Below are 14,189 nucleotides of genomic sequence, written 5' to 3' on the forward strand. Positions count from 1 at the left end.
ATTCCTGCTTCAGTTCTTCACAATTAATTTCCAGCCCTTTTGCTGCTTCAAGCAAACTCAGCCAGTTTTCCCACAGCACTGTTACAATCCTGCCCAGTGCCCTGTCACTTCTCTTGCATAATCTCATCAGCTCTCCAGAGACCTGCCTCAGCTTCACTAGATCATCTTCAGCCGAGTCAATATTGGAGACTAAAATCTTATGGGAAAAACAAACAAGTAAATAGATAAAATAATACAGTCAGAACTGTTAATGGAGTGACAATTCAGTGACATGATTATGATGCCCTAATAAAATGGCAATCACCCCACCAAGCTGGTTAAATATGGTTGTAATGAAATAATTCTGTTGGTTAGGACTGAAAGAAGAGAAAAGGAGAAAAATGGGGTAAATAAACACAACAAACAGAAGAACAGTGTGATCAGGCAATTAGGTTGTTCTTATTTCCTCCTGGCTATTTGGAAGGGAAGATAAATGAGAAGGAGTTACATATATATATATAATAAAAAGCCTGTAATATGATGAATGCTAAAAGAGAAGAGAGCAAAGAGGCAGATTATAGCAGAGTTCTGGTGAGGAGGCAGGGGAAACTGGCTGGGGAAACTGGAATTCTCTGATTTACACTTCTAAGGGAAACCCACAGCAATGTTAGAAATCTGATCAGTCCTGGCCCTGCAAAGAAGTAATGAGGGCTCTGAACAGAACTGTAACAGTATCTTAAGCACAGACAATGTTTGATATCTACAGCAATGAGATGTACTCATTTTACATGGCCAATTATTATCTGGTCTTTTGATAAGTATTAAAATATCTTCCGTGGCTTTATATGTACAGAAATACAGGATAAAGAATTTCACTTCTTTCTACTATAATATCATATGGTGTGCATAGCTGATACATCAGATTTGCATGAGCTTTTCCCATTCTTCACAGCCTCTCTTACCTTGCTTTCTTCTAGGTGCTCCAAAGCTTCTTTATAAGACACTGGTATTTGAGACAAAGACTGTCCAAGCATCTTTTCCAGTTTGCTAAGATTATCACACACTTTATCTTTGGATTTTGTAAAGCTTTTGTATTTTTCAAAATACCTGTAGGAAACAATATAAAGACTTTAGAGACGCAGGTACAAATGCTGCACAGGTAAAGAAACATAGGTATATATATGCATGTATCAACCATGGAACTGCTCAAAGGAATTGTATGTCCTGAGGAAAAATTCTGTCCACCTCAGATATTCCCAAAAATTAGTTTCCAGTTTGTAACACCCATTCTGTTAGTCCCTATGAGGTATGGTCTGTACAATTCCAATTTCTTATTTCTATATCTTATCTTTTCTATTACCAGAGCATTTAAAGTAACCCAATTCTTATAAAAGCAGATTTTAAGGTTATGCTCAATGGAACCAGAAGCACTAGACCATGAGTAAGCACTTAAAAATCCTTTACTCTGCTCTCCCACACTTTTTCTGTACGTGTATCTGAAGGGACTTCAGATGTCTTCCATACCTATATTTGAAGGAAGGGAATTATGGCCTGTGTCTTGTTTGGAATTCAGTTTCTGAAGCCATCAGAATAGCCTATGGAAGCCTCTAAAAACTATTCTAATCTGCACCAGCACTGAAATAGAACGTGTGGAAATGTGCTTCCTTCTGATTCTGGCACCATTTGACACTCAGTCAAGCCCCACACATACTTTTTGGAATATATGAAAAGTTATTGCATTGTAAATAATTAGCAATATTCTGATTGCCTGCTACTTTTCCTCCCATTACAATCACATCTGGGAACAACATCAAAGTTTACAGTTTTTTCTGCTGAATTACTTGATTCTGTCAGAGCAGAGACAACACTGAATTTATTGTCAGTCAGATTCCTCATAATAAGGAGCACAATCTAGGAAAATCTCTTAAACCTACCTCTGCTCATTAGCCTCCTTCCTTTGAGCCTTCTCGCTTAATACCAAACTCTTATTCACTAGTTCTGTTAGAGTGTTTTCCAGACATATTTTGTCTTCTTTCTTCACTAGGTTTTTCAGCTTGGACTGCAGGTTTTCTATGTCAGCCTTTGCAGAGTTGAACTCTTCTTGCTTCCATTGTGGAGTTTGACAGACCTCCTCTGAGCTACCAAGCTCTGCTTTGGAAGACTCAAGTTGAGCTTCATAGTCCTCCAGGAACCTGGCAGCCCTCAGAACAGCCTTAGTATAGAGCTCACCAGTCTTATGTGCCTCCTCCAGCGCACTCTGAAAGCGTTAAAAAGACAAAGGAACAATCAAGAAAACCTGCTGTGCTCCTCTGGGTTACCAGATGGCCTTCCAGAATTTCACACCTTTGTTCTTTGAGATCAAGGCACCCAGAATTGGCCTGAGGAGGTGGGAGAGGATACATGGCAAAGGCACCCTGCTGCCTAGGCAGTCACCTAGTGCTGTAACCTATGGATTGATTGCCCTCAACTGTAGAAACAGGGGTTATGAGGGAACTGCCAGTACTGGAAAAGTCCAGAGAGAAGGATGGCAGGATACAAGAGCCGTAAGGTCCTTTATGGACATGGCAGTGTATGTCCTGTTTAGACAAAAAAAGCCCACATGTTAATGCTTTATTCTGCTCTGGGGGTAACTCCACTATGACTTGACAAACTGCTTCTTTGTAGAGAGAATGGTGTGTGACTGCCAGCTCTAACTGTGCTTTCCACACAATCCCCAAGCAGTGAATACGAAGCACATCAAACCAGGAAATCTGGCAGCAGGACTGTAAGTCCATCAGGGATGCCAAGTCCCTCCCTCTGTTCTTGGTTACTACTTCATATTTCCTTGTTTGTATCCATTGATCTCTCAGGCAATCAGGGCACAGGCCTTCTTGACCAGAACACACTTCCAGAGCTTCTTTACTATGAAGGTTAACACTCTTCTGGTTTCCAAGATAAATTTAATCACTCTTTCTCCTTGTATTAACACTGCCCTTCATCTTAGAGCAGTCCTTTGCCACCCATTAAGTCTACCTCCAGCCTAATTACATTTCTCAGCTTGATTTCCCAGTTGCCCTCAGCTTACCAGGTTGAGCAAATTCAGTTTTATTAATTGCCTCCAACATACCTCATTCCTCTAACAGCATCTGTTCCAGCTTGAGTGGACCTTTCCTGACAGAGGTATCAAGAAACAGGTCAATCCTTCATCAAATGCTTTACTATGGCTTACATACTTGTGTTAAAGCCTTGGATCCTGGTTTCCCCTCCTTTGCTCACCTGCTCTGAAGCCCGATCATGTTAGTTTGACCTGGGCTTTACTTTCCTTGACCAGTCCCCACTGGTAATTTTTTTCTTTATGGTAGGAATCAGAAACTTTTGTTTTTTTTCATCACTGTCACTATTGAAAATGTTACATAAAATCAGCCCCAAGAATAATCTGGGGACAATTGCACTTAATCTCTCTTCAGCTCAGTATTTCAACACCTTTTCCTTCCTCCCCTTCACCTTTCTTTTATTGTGTTAATCCCCACTGCTTGATTATAATCAAATGCAATACAACAACAATAATTTCTTTGTGTCTTTAGTTTCTTATCATGATCCCATCATATCCACCAATACAAAGATGATGATGGGCCAATTCAGCTGTTGGAATAAAAGAAGGATATAAATCATGAAAATACAAACACTACAGTCACAAATACCTAACCTAATTATTGGGAAAAGACATATGGTCATACCTTACTTTTATTAAAAATACTTACAACACGGGCAGCAATGTCTGTCTTGAGTTTTATTTCATGACCTTGCAGTGTCTCTAATTTTGTTTCTGTAACAGTAGCAAGAGTTTTTTCTTCTTGTTTGTCCTTCTCTTTTTCCATTATACATTTAATAGCAGAAAACTTTGCTTGTATTAAATTCTGAATTGCTTTCCATCGTATCCTTCCATACTGCATCATTTTCAGGTCCACCAGAAGAGGCTGCTGTAGCTCTAATTGAATATGCTTTACCATTTGGAATATATGTTCCACTTCATTCTGGATATCTTCTCTGTTTACACACTGTAGATCAGAGACCAAGTTTTGAAGAAACTGATTCAATTCCCCAACATCTTTCTCCAGGCTCTTTATTTCTTTCCTTTTAGATTCTCTGAATGGTGTGTCAAGGACTTCATTTTTGTTTATTTGATTTTCTACCTCCTGGGTTAAGTGCAGGATTTGTTGAACTGTCTGAAATAAAATCTGTGCAGATGTAAGTTTCTCAGCAGGAGAAGAAGTAGAGCTATCATTTAGGATGTTAGCTTCTTTTCTTACAGTGGATGTCACAGTCTGGATTTCATTTAGCAATGCTTGAATCTTATCACATTCCGTAACAACATTTTCAAAGTGTGTTATATTCCCTTTAATTTTATTTTTAATTTTTAAAAAATTAGTTTGCAATTCATTCAGCTGCACTGAGTCCCATTTTAGACCTACACATTCAAAGATTTCTTTATACTTCATTATTTGTGACAAATTGGACTGAAAAGCCAATACATTTTCTTGAAGTACTTTACATTTATCCTTCACTTCCTGCTTGGCACCTAATAATTTGTGTTCTTCCAGGTTTATTTCACCAGAATGTAGATCATTTAGGTCTTGCTGCAACGAAGTTACTCCTTCAGCAAACTCTCTGTAGACAGCTATCTTTTTTTCTATTTCATGAAGTTTACCCTCAATTTTCCTCTGTGTCTTCCTTGCTCTGTTCTTCAGACTTCTTAACTGATCAATCAGAAATAGTTGTTCAGACAGGCTCAGTTCCCCAGCTGTGACCTGAGTCTCTTTAAAGTGGGATGAGACAAGCCCTTCTATTTCCTGTATGTCCTTTAAAATCTCCTTTAAAATCGTGTGTTGATTGATTAATTCTGACCATGTGCTGGCTTCATTCTTGTCAGGCCTAGCAAGCATCTCAGCATTTCGAAGCTGGCAGTGAACCTTTTCTATTTCTGCAGTGAGCCTTTGCCTCTCCTCCAGCTGGAGCTTGAGCTGCTGCAATCTTTGAGCTGATTTTAAAACAAGAGTCTTGTATGAGTTCTGCAATGTTTGTAAAAGGGAAGTCACATCAGAGATCTCCTCTGGCTTCAAGCTGGGAATGATGTGCTGGAGATCATTACCCAGTGATACAATCATAGGCTCTCTGTTCAGAATCTCTGTGTTCATAAGCTCACAACTCCTGATCTGTGATTTAACATCACTGGGGAAAAGTGCTGCTTTCTGATCAAGAGAGGACAGTGAATCTTTGACCCATGCAATATTTTCTTTCAGCCTCTTCATCATCTCATGTTTCATGAGAGTAGGACCAGTGACCTGATCATCCTCTCGAGGAGTTTGCTGTGCTGATAATGCTTCCAATTTGCTCTGCAAATCATGTATAGAGTTCTCCAAGGTTACCTTCTCCTGATCGCTCCAAATTCTTTTCATCTGCAGTTCAATCCTTCTTTTTAACAGAGAAAGACCATGTTTAATTTCCTGCAGCTCTGTGGTCCAAAGTACAGGGGATTTGGCTTTTCCTTCAGATGAAGAGTATAACTCTGCTTGTAAACACTGTTCCTGTATGAGTCTCTGAATATCCTGTGCTTTATTCATAAGCAGGTTAAATTCATCAATTTCTGCCACAACTTGATCATGTTTCTTTTGCACTGTTTGTTCCATGTGTTGCCACCATTGCTCCAGTTGCCTCATTTGGCTTTCAGTGAACACTTTATCCATGCATGTTAAATGCTGAGATAAGTTTTCTTGCTGAGTTTTCAACTGGTTTAAGACATCTCTTTCACTTTGTAAGGACTCTATGCATGCCTTAATTTTCTCCAGAAGAACTGTGTTGCTCATAGGACCCCTGCCAAAAGTATGAGTAGTGTTTAAAAAAACAACCATTAAAATCTCCTAAAACATAAACTAGACACATTTTAAAAATATAATTTCACTGTTTAGAAAATTATTCACTCACTCTGTTCACTTAATCCCATGTATCTCTCAATGTTCTCTCACAAATCTCCTGACCAACACTGCAGTATCATTTCTTGCTTATCTGTACAGCATTAGTTATTTCTAGGTATCTCTGCAGGAAAGGTATATTCTAATGGATACTCTCTAAAATTGCAGTATATAATAACATAAAATGGGCCATTTCTTAAAGAAATGCAGCTTCTCTTTAAAGCTACAATACATTTAAAAATCACTAACACTGTTATGTCATCTCTAAGTGAATAAACATAACTTTATTGTAATTTCTGATCTATAACAAAGATAAAACTTAGTTATAAGATAAGAAAAGCTTCCAAAATTCTCATTCATTCAAGATTAATTTGGAATTTATCTAAACATTTTTTATTTCTGGAAGCATTTTTAAATTCCCACATAAGATACAAATAAGCTATTTTAAATTATTTTATTTTCAATCTCTACACTGTAAATTAACAATAAATTATTTTAAAGATTTTCAAATTATTGTGATACCTGATAGTGACCAATAGGCTGGTTCCATGTTTCAAAGGCTAAGTAAAAGGCAGTAAATATTTTGTGTGCAGTGGTTACCTCTGAATTACTACTTTAGACTTGTTTCTTGCCACAGAATTCTTCCTTGCAAGTAACTTAATTTTCAGAGTAATGACATATTTGCCTCAGAAAAAAATGAGAAGTGATGAGTCCTTAAAGAAAAATTAAGTATTTCACATCTGCCATATTTTTGCCAAAATATCTTAATATGGCTTGTATATACATTTTTAGCACAGAAATAATTTTTCTCTTTTGCTAAAAGCAAAAAAAATAGATGCTGCCTAAGGACAGCAGAAAACCACCAGAAATGCTTCTGGTTAAAGCTGTTTAAACTTACAAACCTATGAGACTTCTCTTGCTACCTAATGAAATGGATAAAGCACCATATCCATGTCTGAGGACCATTGAAGGATGGCATGAAATTCAGTCTAGGGCCATAGTTGTTCTGCATCCTATTAAGAGCAACTCTCAACTATACTTACATCTTTATGTTATCTTTTTCTGTTGACAGATTTTTCATTGAGGACTGCACAGCAGAAAGATTTTTCTGGTACTCATTAATTAAACTGTACTGTTGTTGCTTCACTGCCTTAACAGCATCTAGTTCTTGAAGCAGCTTGTCCCAGCAGGGCATGGCAGGTTCTGTGGTTTGCAGCTCTGTGCTGTTTGATCCTGTGCCACTGGGAAATTCTTCTTGACTGTCACACAAAGATTTTGCTTTCCATGTTTTCAGTTCAGTTTGTAAATTCTGCAATCAAGCCCATCACAGGGAGAAGGTTAAAAGAGACTCTTAAACACTTTCAGCACAAAATACAGTTAAATACTGATATATCAACAAACATAGGCTTGTTCAGTCACATGCAAATGAGCATGCCTGTGCACATCAGGGAAGCACACACACTATTGTAGGTGTATCTATTACTGCACTCCAGGAGAGCAGTACAAAATATAGTATTTACATGGATATATATTTGTTTTAAGGCACAGTGCTTGTAGGGTACCTGGTAGACAAACTGACTAGTCATGCAGTCAAACCTTAGAAAAGACTATGTGCAACAATTTTGTCTTGCCCAAGTGAGTCATAATTCTGTAAGTGTATCACAACATTAACATGCAGGAATGGCCTTGGAATTTCCATACCTCCAGCTCTTTCAGTTGCTCATTTATGAGCACAATATCCAGTTCAGCCACTTCATTTTTCAGCTCATTGACCTTTTGTTCCTCTGCAAAATACTCCCTATTTACTTGCACTCCAGGAAATCGTTCTTTCTGGACAACCACTTCTGCACCTGTGTCCTACAACACAAAAGATGACTCTTATTTCTGAAGAACCAACAAGTTTCTGACTGCAACACTTTGCTTCTCATGTTTAAGCCATGCCTAAATCCTGCTGTGGCTTCCCCCACAGCCTCTGTGAATTAACCAGGACTCAGAAGGCTGGAAGCTCCATTACTAGTCCCGACCTCTGCAGACACTGCAGTCACTGCTCAGATAGCTATGAAACCTCTGCCTATCACATCAAGTTTGAAACACTGATACCCCCACCCTTAAGGGTTCCCATTAGAAGTGAAAATCAGTCAACTGAGAAGAGAGAAGAGAACCCCTAGACATGCTACCGTCTTGGAGAAGAGTGGCTAGAAAGTTGCCTCGCAGAAAAGGACCTGGGAGTGTCGCTCAAGAGTGGCAGAACCTGAGCCAGCAGCGTGCCCAAGTGGCCAAAAAGGTCAACAGCATCCTGGCTTGTACCAGGAATAGTCTGGCCAGCAGGAGTAGGGAAGTGATTGTGCCCCTGTACTCAGCACTGGTGAGTCTGCACCTCGAGTACTGTGTTCAGCTCTGGGCCCCTCACTAGAAGAAAGACATTGAGATGCTGAAGCATGTCCAAAGAGCAATAAAGCTGGAGAACTCACCATCCCTGGAGGTATTAAAAATATGTGTAGATGTGGCACTTAGGGACATGGTTTAGTGGTGGACTTGGCAGTGTTAGGTTTATGGTTGGACTTGATGATTTTGAAGGTCTTTTCCAACCTAAATGCTTCTAAGATGATTGCATTACATGCTTTTCAATAATACCCAGTATGAACACCTCCATATATTTTCCAGGATGTGTTAGACTAACACATCTGTAGCTTCCTGGGTCTTCCCTCACACCCTTCTTGTAGAGTAACATTCTCCAGCTTCCAGCCAGCAGGGACCTCCCCAGTCTCACAGGAGCTTAGGGAGATTTTGTTGGCGTTTCCAGTTAAAGCAGACGTGGAAGTTGCAAGTAAGTCTAGTCAATGGACAGGCTAGTTGTGGAGCTTCCTACAGATTTAACTGTGCAGATGTGGCTCTACCTTCAGTTTAAGAATCTAGTGACCAAGGATCAACACTTATTCTTGAAGAATAGACTTAGTCATGGAATTTAGTAATGTACCTTGTTATTAATTCTCCTTAGTTTTCTGACCTGCCTTCCTTATGATGGCAAAGACTATCATAGCTAACCATAATAACATGGAAAGGAGTTGTACTGATTATCAATTTAAAGAGAAACTCTAATATAATCAAAGACTGATTGTGATGGCTCTGAAAACCAAAACTGCTCTTTTGAACAGATGCACTGAAAAATACGTGGCTGGCATTTTGGGTCAAGTTCCAAATTACCATGGACATAGAGCAGAACTATACACAGTGGACTTGATGTGACAGTATTTGTCTCTTCTTTTCTTACAGAACTTCAGCTGAAGCCCATATGGAAACAAAAATACAGTGACTGACAAATGCAGCCTGAAATAACAGCCTGTGGGTTACCTCCTGTGCAGAAACTGGGGGATTAGATTCCAGACCATCTTTCTCAGCTGCTGCAGATTTCTGGACTTGACTCTTCTGGCACACCTTTTGTTGAACCTGCTCCACACCTTCTCTGTATGACTGATACTTAACATCACTAGGTTCCTCCTTTTGGTGTAAGAAAAATAAAATAAACAAGTAACCAAAAAGCCCTAATCAAACCTGCTGTAATGCAGTGCTTGAGATGACGAAGTCACAAAGCCCATAATTATAAGTATGAGGAAAACCACAATTGCATCTCATAATGTATTGTAGGCAAGGTTATGGCAAAGGAAACCATGTAGAAGAAGCAGTGCTGTAATTTTTGTTATAAATTTTTAGGAAAACTGCAGATTGCATGTGTTCTTCCTCTGACCTACACTGTTCATGTGTCATTATTCTCTAAGCATGGACTTTGAACTGTGTACCCCTGGATGCAGTCTTGAATGCATTTTTTATAAGGTTCAGCTCTTTCTTGAGGCTCCATTCTTGTGCTTGTACTGTAGACAGAGTCTACAGCCAAATACCAGTCAGGATATTAACATGGTCAGTCTGGAGATTTGCAGTATGTACATCCTGAGGTATTTGTTAACTCTAAGTTCTGCCTGAGTTTGTTTATCATCTGGGGACAGATAAAATAGAGCAGCCACCAACCCAAAATTAAGAATGGCAAATCCTTACAGCATGACCATTATGGAGAGCAGAGCATCAGGGACCTGTCCATGCTGCATGGATACCTGAGCTTCTGGCTGCAAGTCAGATTGGATTTGTACTGAAAGTGGCCTACCTGCAACCCAGAATAAACAAATTTACCCCAGTTCTCAGCAAGCTCATGAGTGCAAACTGTGCTCCATCCTGTCACAATTACACTGCTTTCAAGATGTGGCAGCAACACCCCTGTTAGTCTCTTCATCTCCAACAAGAACTTTGCCTCTTCCCACTCATTATGGCTCCAGCTCCTAAACACTGCTCTAGTTTGACAAAATTCCCCTTGTATCAGGACACACCATTTCAAAGGCAACCACATACATACAAAGTAAATATGTAAACAAGAAATCTAAATAACTGAGACTCAATCAACACAGTATTTAAGCAACATGGTAAGAATATTTCACTATACACCCAGGTGACTTGGAATGCAACATCCTCAGCAAACTCCTTTGTGGTAGCCTATGGTAATGACTAAAAAAAAAACCCCAACCCTCCATACTAAGTTTAAATGGACAGGAAAGGATTCTGAGAGTTAACACATACTATGTATACAGCACAGCAGGCAAAAACACCCCAGTGTTAGCTGAGTGTTTTATTAATTATTTATCAGTAGTATCATTCCCACGGCATAAACTGTATACATAGACCCCAATTTCAATCACTCTTGTGTAATCTCACATCCAGTTACCTTTGCTGGACAGGCTTCCTTCCTTGTTTCATCACCTTCAATACCAATAGCATCCTGATGCCTTTCCAGTTCTGCTTTGCCACACTGAATCACATTATCCAGAACATCCTCTGGGACTCTACCCTGTTTTTCCATACCTAGGATCTCCTTATCAGCCTCCCTCTGATGGGAAAAATACAAAATGTTTACAACCAGTAAAAGTCACAGTCCAAAATGTAAGTTTACTGAGGAACAGCACACTCCACAAGCTGCCTACTCTTAACTTCAGTTTAGCTTAATGACTGAAGGCAAAGGCTGAGGTAACCCAAACCCAAAGTCTTGGAAATGCCTGCTCAGATCAGTTTGCTGTACTGGGACCTCAATCACTATGAAACACAAACCAAGCAGAACTAAGTCCTCACATAATTTTTAATACTGTTGTAGAAGTTTCTGCTTAGACACATTTGGTAACTCTTAGCTATTGATCTTGCTCCTTCTCCAGAAATTTCAGTACTGACGTTTTCCACTCTGATATTTTGATGGTCATCTCTCCCAGCTACTGTTATCACTCAATGGTCAGGTCAACAGAGGAATTCTCTAAATTGTTCCCTCAGGATCTCTGCACATATGAACTAATTTATAGTGTGAGCATCCTGAGGCCCCCTAAAGATCAACAGTTCCAGGTTAGTGACCTCTCACTATCTATCTTGTGAGCATGGGTGGTGAAACTCATTGAAATCACAGGTATGTTGCATGTTTTGCATCATGGAGAAAGTGGGTCCAAGCTCCAGGGGGTGCACAGATCATAACACTGATCTCTTGCACACTTCACATGTACAAGGCTGAGGGTATGATTTCTAGAACAAAATTAATCGTTCTTTTCATTAGGTAAGGAAAATAAGTCTCTGTCAGACTACATATCGTAAAGAATCACATACACATTTCTAGTGAACAGACACACACACACACATACATGTACTGACATGTATTAGAACATATTTGTCAGGTACCTGAGAAGTCTGCCCCAATTTGTCCTTGCTTTGATGGATACCCTGTGATGGGCTGTCTGACAATACCCTGCTCTTCTCCAAAAGTGGATAATTTTGCTTCTCTTTCTCTGACATATTTCCATTTACATCTTGACCCTAGGAGAAATCATATAAAAGAAAACCTGCTCATGTGGCTGTAAACATTGTATCTTAACATTAACTCTCTGAATGGCAAAAATTATTTTCTATGAAAACAAACAGGACATGTTCTTTGGCAGAGGCATATCTGCAATTTTCTCATCCTTACATCTTCTCCCTTTGTGTCCTGACCAAGGATACCTGCTCTAATTAAGTGCAAGAGAAAGCTATATGCAGGTTGTGTTTTAATGGAAAACTGCAGTTTTGAACAGTCTGCTTGTTACAGACTTGTCACAAGTTAAGGGATCTGCATCTTTGATTCATACACATATACTTAGCAAAGGCTTAATTTCAGTGACACTACAGATGCAACAGAGGATGGGACATACAAAAGGCACTTGAGAGACAGCTGCCTCTTTAACCAGCCTTCCACTATCATTGCTGTCAAAAAATATACTCACATCATGCAATTCCAAAGGCTCCTTTAACTCTACTGCTGTGAGGCTCTCTTCTGCAGCAACAGGAGTATCAGAAGTGAACTTTGTCTCCCTCTTTAGCACTGTATCTGCCTTATCTTCCACTTGTATTTCGTTACCAAACTCATCTTTTAACTCAAGGCCTTCACTGAAAGTATGCTCCTTCTTTTCCTTGACATTTTCAAGTCTTTCTTCCAGACTCCTGTGTTTACTCTGAAGTGTTTCAATCTCATCCTTAATAAACTGCTGTCCTGGTGAAGAGGTGTTTTGTTTAACAGTTTCTGCTAAAGCCAAAATCTTCTTTAACGTGTCTTCACATAGACTAAGAGGTGCTTCTTGTTCCTTTAATCACAAAGAAAACACTTCATTGAAAAGTACCTTCACTCCACATACTTAATGCTCAAATCTAAAGTCAATCACTAAAATCATAAACATTTGTTGTGAACAATAACCTTGGCTGAAAAGTACATGCAGACCTGTTTGCTGCAGAAAGCCAAATACTAAACCAGCACTTTCAGTCAGTCATTTTTATGAACAGAGAACCCCTGAAGCTGTAAGTATTACAATGATAAAATAATCAGATAGTATGCTGTGAGGTGCGTGGTGATCTTTCCAAGTCTTGAACAGATTCTAATGCCCTTGCTCTCCTATTCCTTTTTACTTGTTAGGCATATAGTAAATTCTGGAGGAAGGGGAATTGCAGCAACCCATTTCTGAGCTATGGTTTCAGCTTTCAGTAGCTCTCTACGCTCACAGCTACAAGATTGTTCTCAATTCTGCCAAAGTACTAAAGAGTATCTACTTAGGCATGAAGGACATTCCTTCAAACTGAACTTGGCTCACTGACATTTTCCTAAGCTTTCCTCCTAGACTAATTTACAGACACTTAGTACACCAAATTTTAAAACCCCAACCAACCAAACTGAAGAAGCCTGTGTGCTTGAGCTAGGACAATTGTGCCTTCAGTTCAGTTTGCAGTAAATATCCACTCAGCTCACCAAGAGTGTCCTACAATTATCTTGATAAAAGGAACGCCACATATACTTTGTATTTTAGAAAGGTTTCTTAGTTTTCCAGCTTGACACCATTACCAGTTCTGATTTATACATGTGACAGTGTCTACAAGGCCCAAAGGCTGGGGTCCACATTCTCCATGATGCAAAACCTGCAACATACCTGTGTTTTCAACTGGTTTTGCTCAGCTGATTGTTGTTCCATTGCTGGACCTTCACAGTCACCAAGCTTCACAGAAAGAGCTTTCAGCTCAGTGCTTAGGCCTGCTACCATATCCTGAAACTGCTGATGCTCTTGAACATGACTTTCCAATGTCTGCACTATGGTCTAGAAACCAAAAAGTTTCTGGGATTAGTCCACCATTAATTCAAACAAATATAACTAATCCACAGACTGTCACAGCTTTTCCAGGATCTCAACAGCATAAAAACTTGCTTGTTTCTCATAAAATATGTAGCTAATTACATATACACAGAAAAAACCCTCTTCCCAGCACATCAGAGAGCTCACCATGAACAGTGTTCATTAGCAGCAGCAAGCAACACAGTTTGCATTCCATAAGAATATACTCTGAAAGGGCTATTTTCTATCCAAAATGGATAAAAAGATTAGCTGCAGAATGCCACATGGTGTGCAAAAGCAATTTGCACTCCATGGGGTGGAACCAATAACAAACAAGATGCAGGAAAAGACATTCATCCTTCCAAAGGGAAAAAAAATCTACCATGGCTTGGAGATTATAGGAAGAAATGGTTCACATTATAGCTACCTGAATCTGTTTATACTGGTATAAAACCTTACTCTTCACACTTACCTTGGTCTCATTTCTTTAAAGACTTATCCCTCTGCAAAGTACAAGGCAGTGAAAAATTTCAGCTTCTGCTGCTTTTTTCCCTAC

At 39.3% G+C, this 14,189-nt stretch overlaps 1 protein-coding gene across 1 annotated transcript in view; it reads right to left on the minus strand.

The window, feature by feature from the left end:
- SYNE2 (spectrin repeat containing, nuclear envelope 2) overlaps positions 1–14,189 on the minus strand; it is a 165,656-nt gene that overhangs the window by 98,619 nt on the left and 52,848 nt on the right. Inside the window, exons 42-52 of the mRNA XM_010000671.1 lie at positions 13,454–13,618; positions 12,263–12,619; positions 11,685–11,819; positions 10,696–10,857; positions 9,279–9,431; positions 7,629–7,784; positions 6,971–7,236; positions 3,720–5,829; positions 1,914–2,236; positions 942–1,086; positions 3–196 (exon numbers count right to left, since the gene is read on the minus strand). Of these exons, the coding sequence (XP_009998973.1) occupies positions 3–196; positions 942–1,086; positions 1,914–2,236; positions 3,720–5,829; positions 6,971–7,236; positions 7,629–7,784; positions 9,279–9,431; positions 10,696–10,857; positions 11,685–11,819; positions 12,263–12,619; positions 13,454–13,618 (4,166 nt within the window). The remainder of the gene's footprint in view (positions 1–2; positions 197–941; positions 1,087–1,913; positions 2,237–3,719; positions 5,830–6,970; positions 7,237–7,628; positions 7,785–9,278; positions 9,432–10,695; positions 10,858–11,684; positions 11,820–12,262; positions 12,620–13,453; positions 13,619–14,189) is intronic.

This window comes from Chaetura pelagica, unplaced genomic scaffold, assembly GCF_000747805.2.
Source record: "Chaetura pelagica isolate M959 unplaced genomic scaffold, ChaPel_1.0 scaffold36, whole genome shotgun sequence".
In the NCBI taxonomy this organism is placed as follows: Eukaryota; Metazoa; Chordata; class Aves; order Apodiformes; family Apodidae; genus Chaetura; species Chaetura pelagica.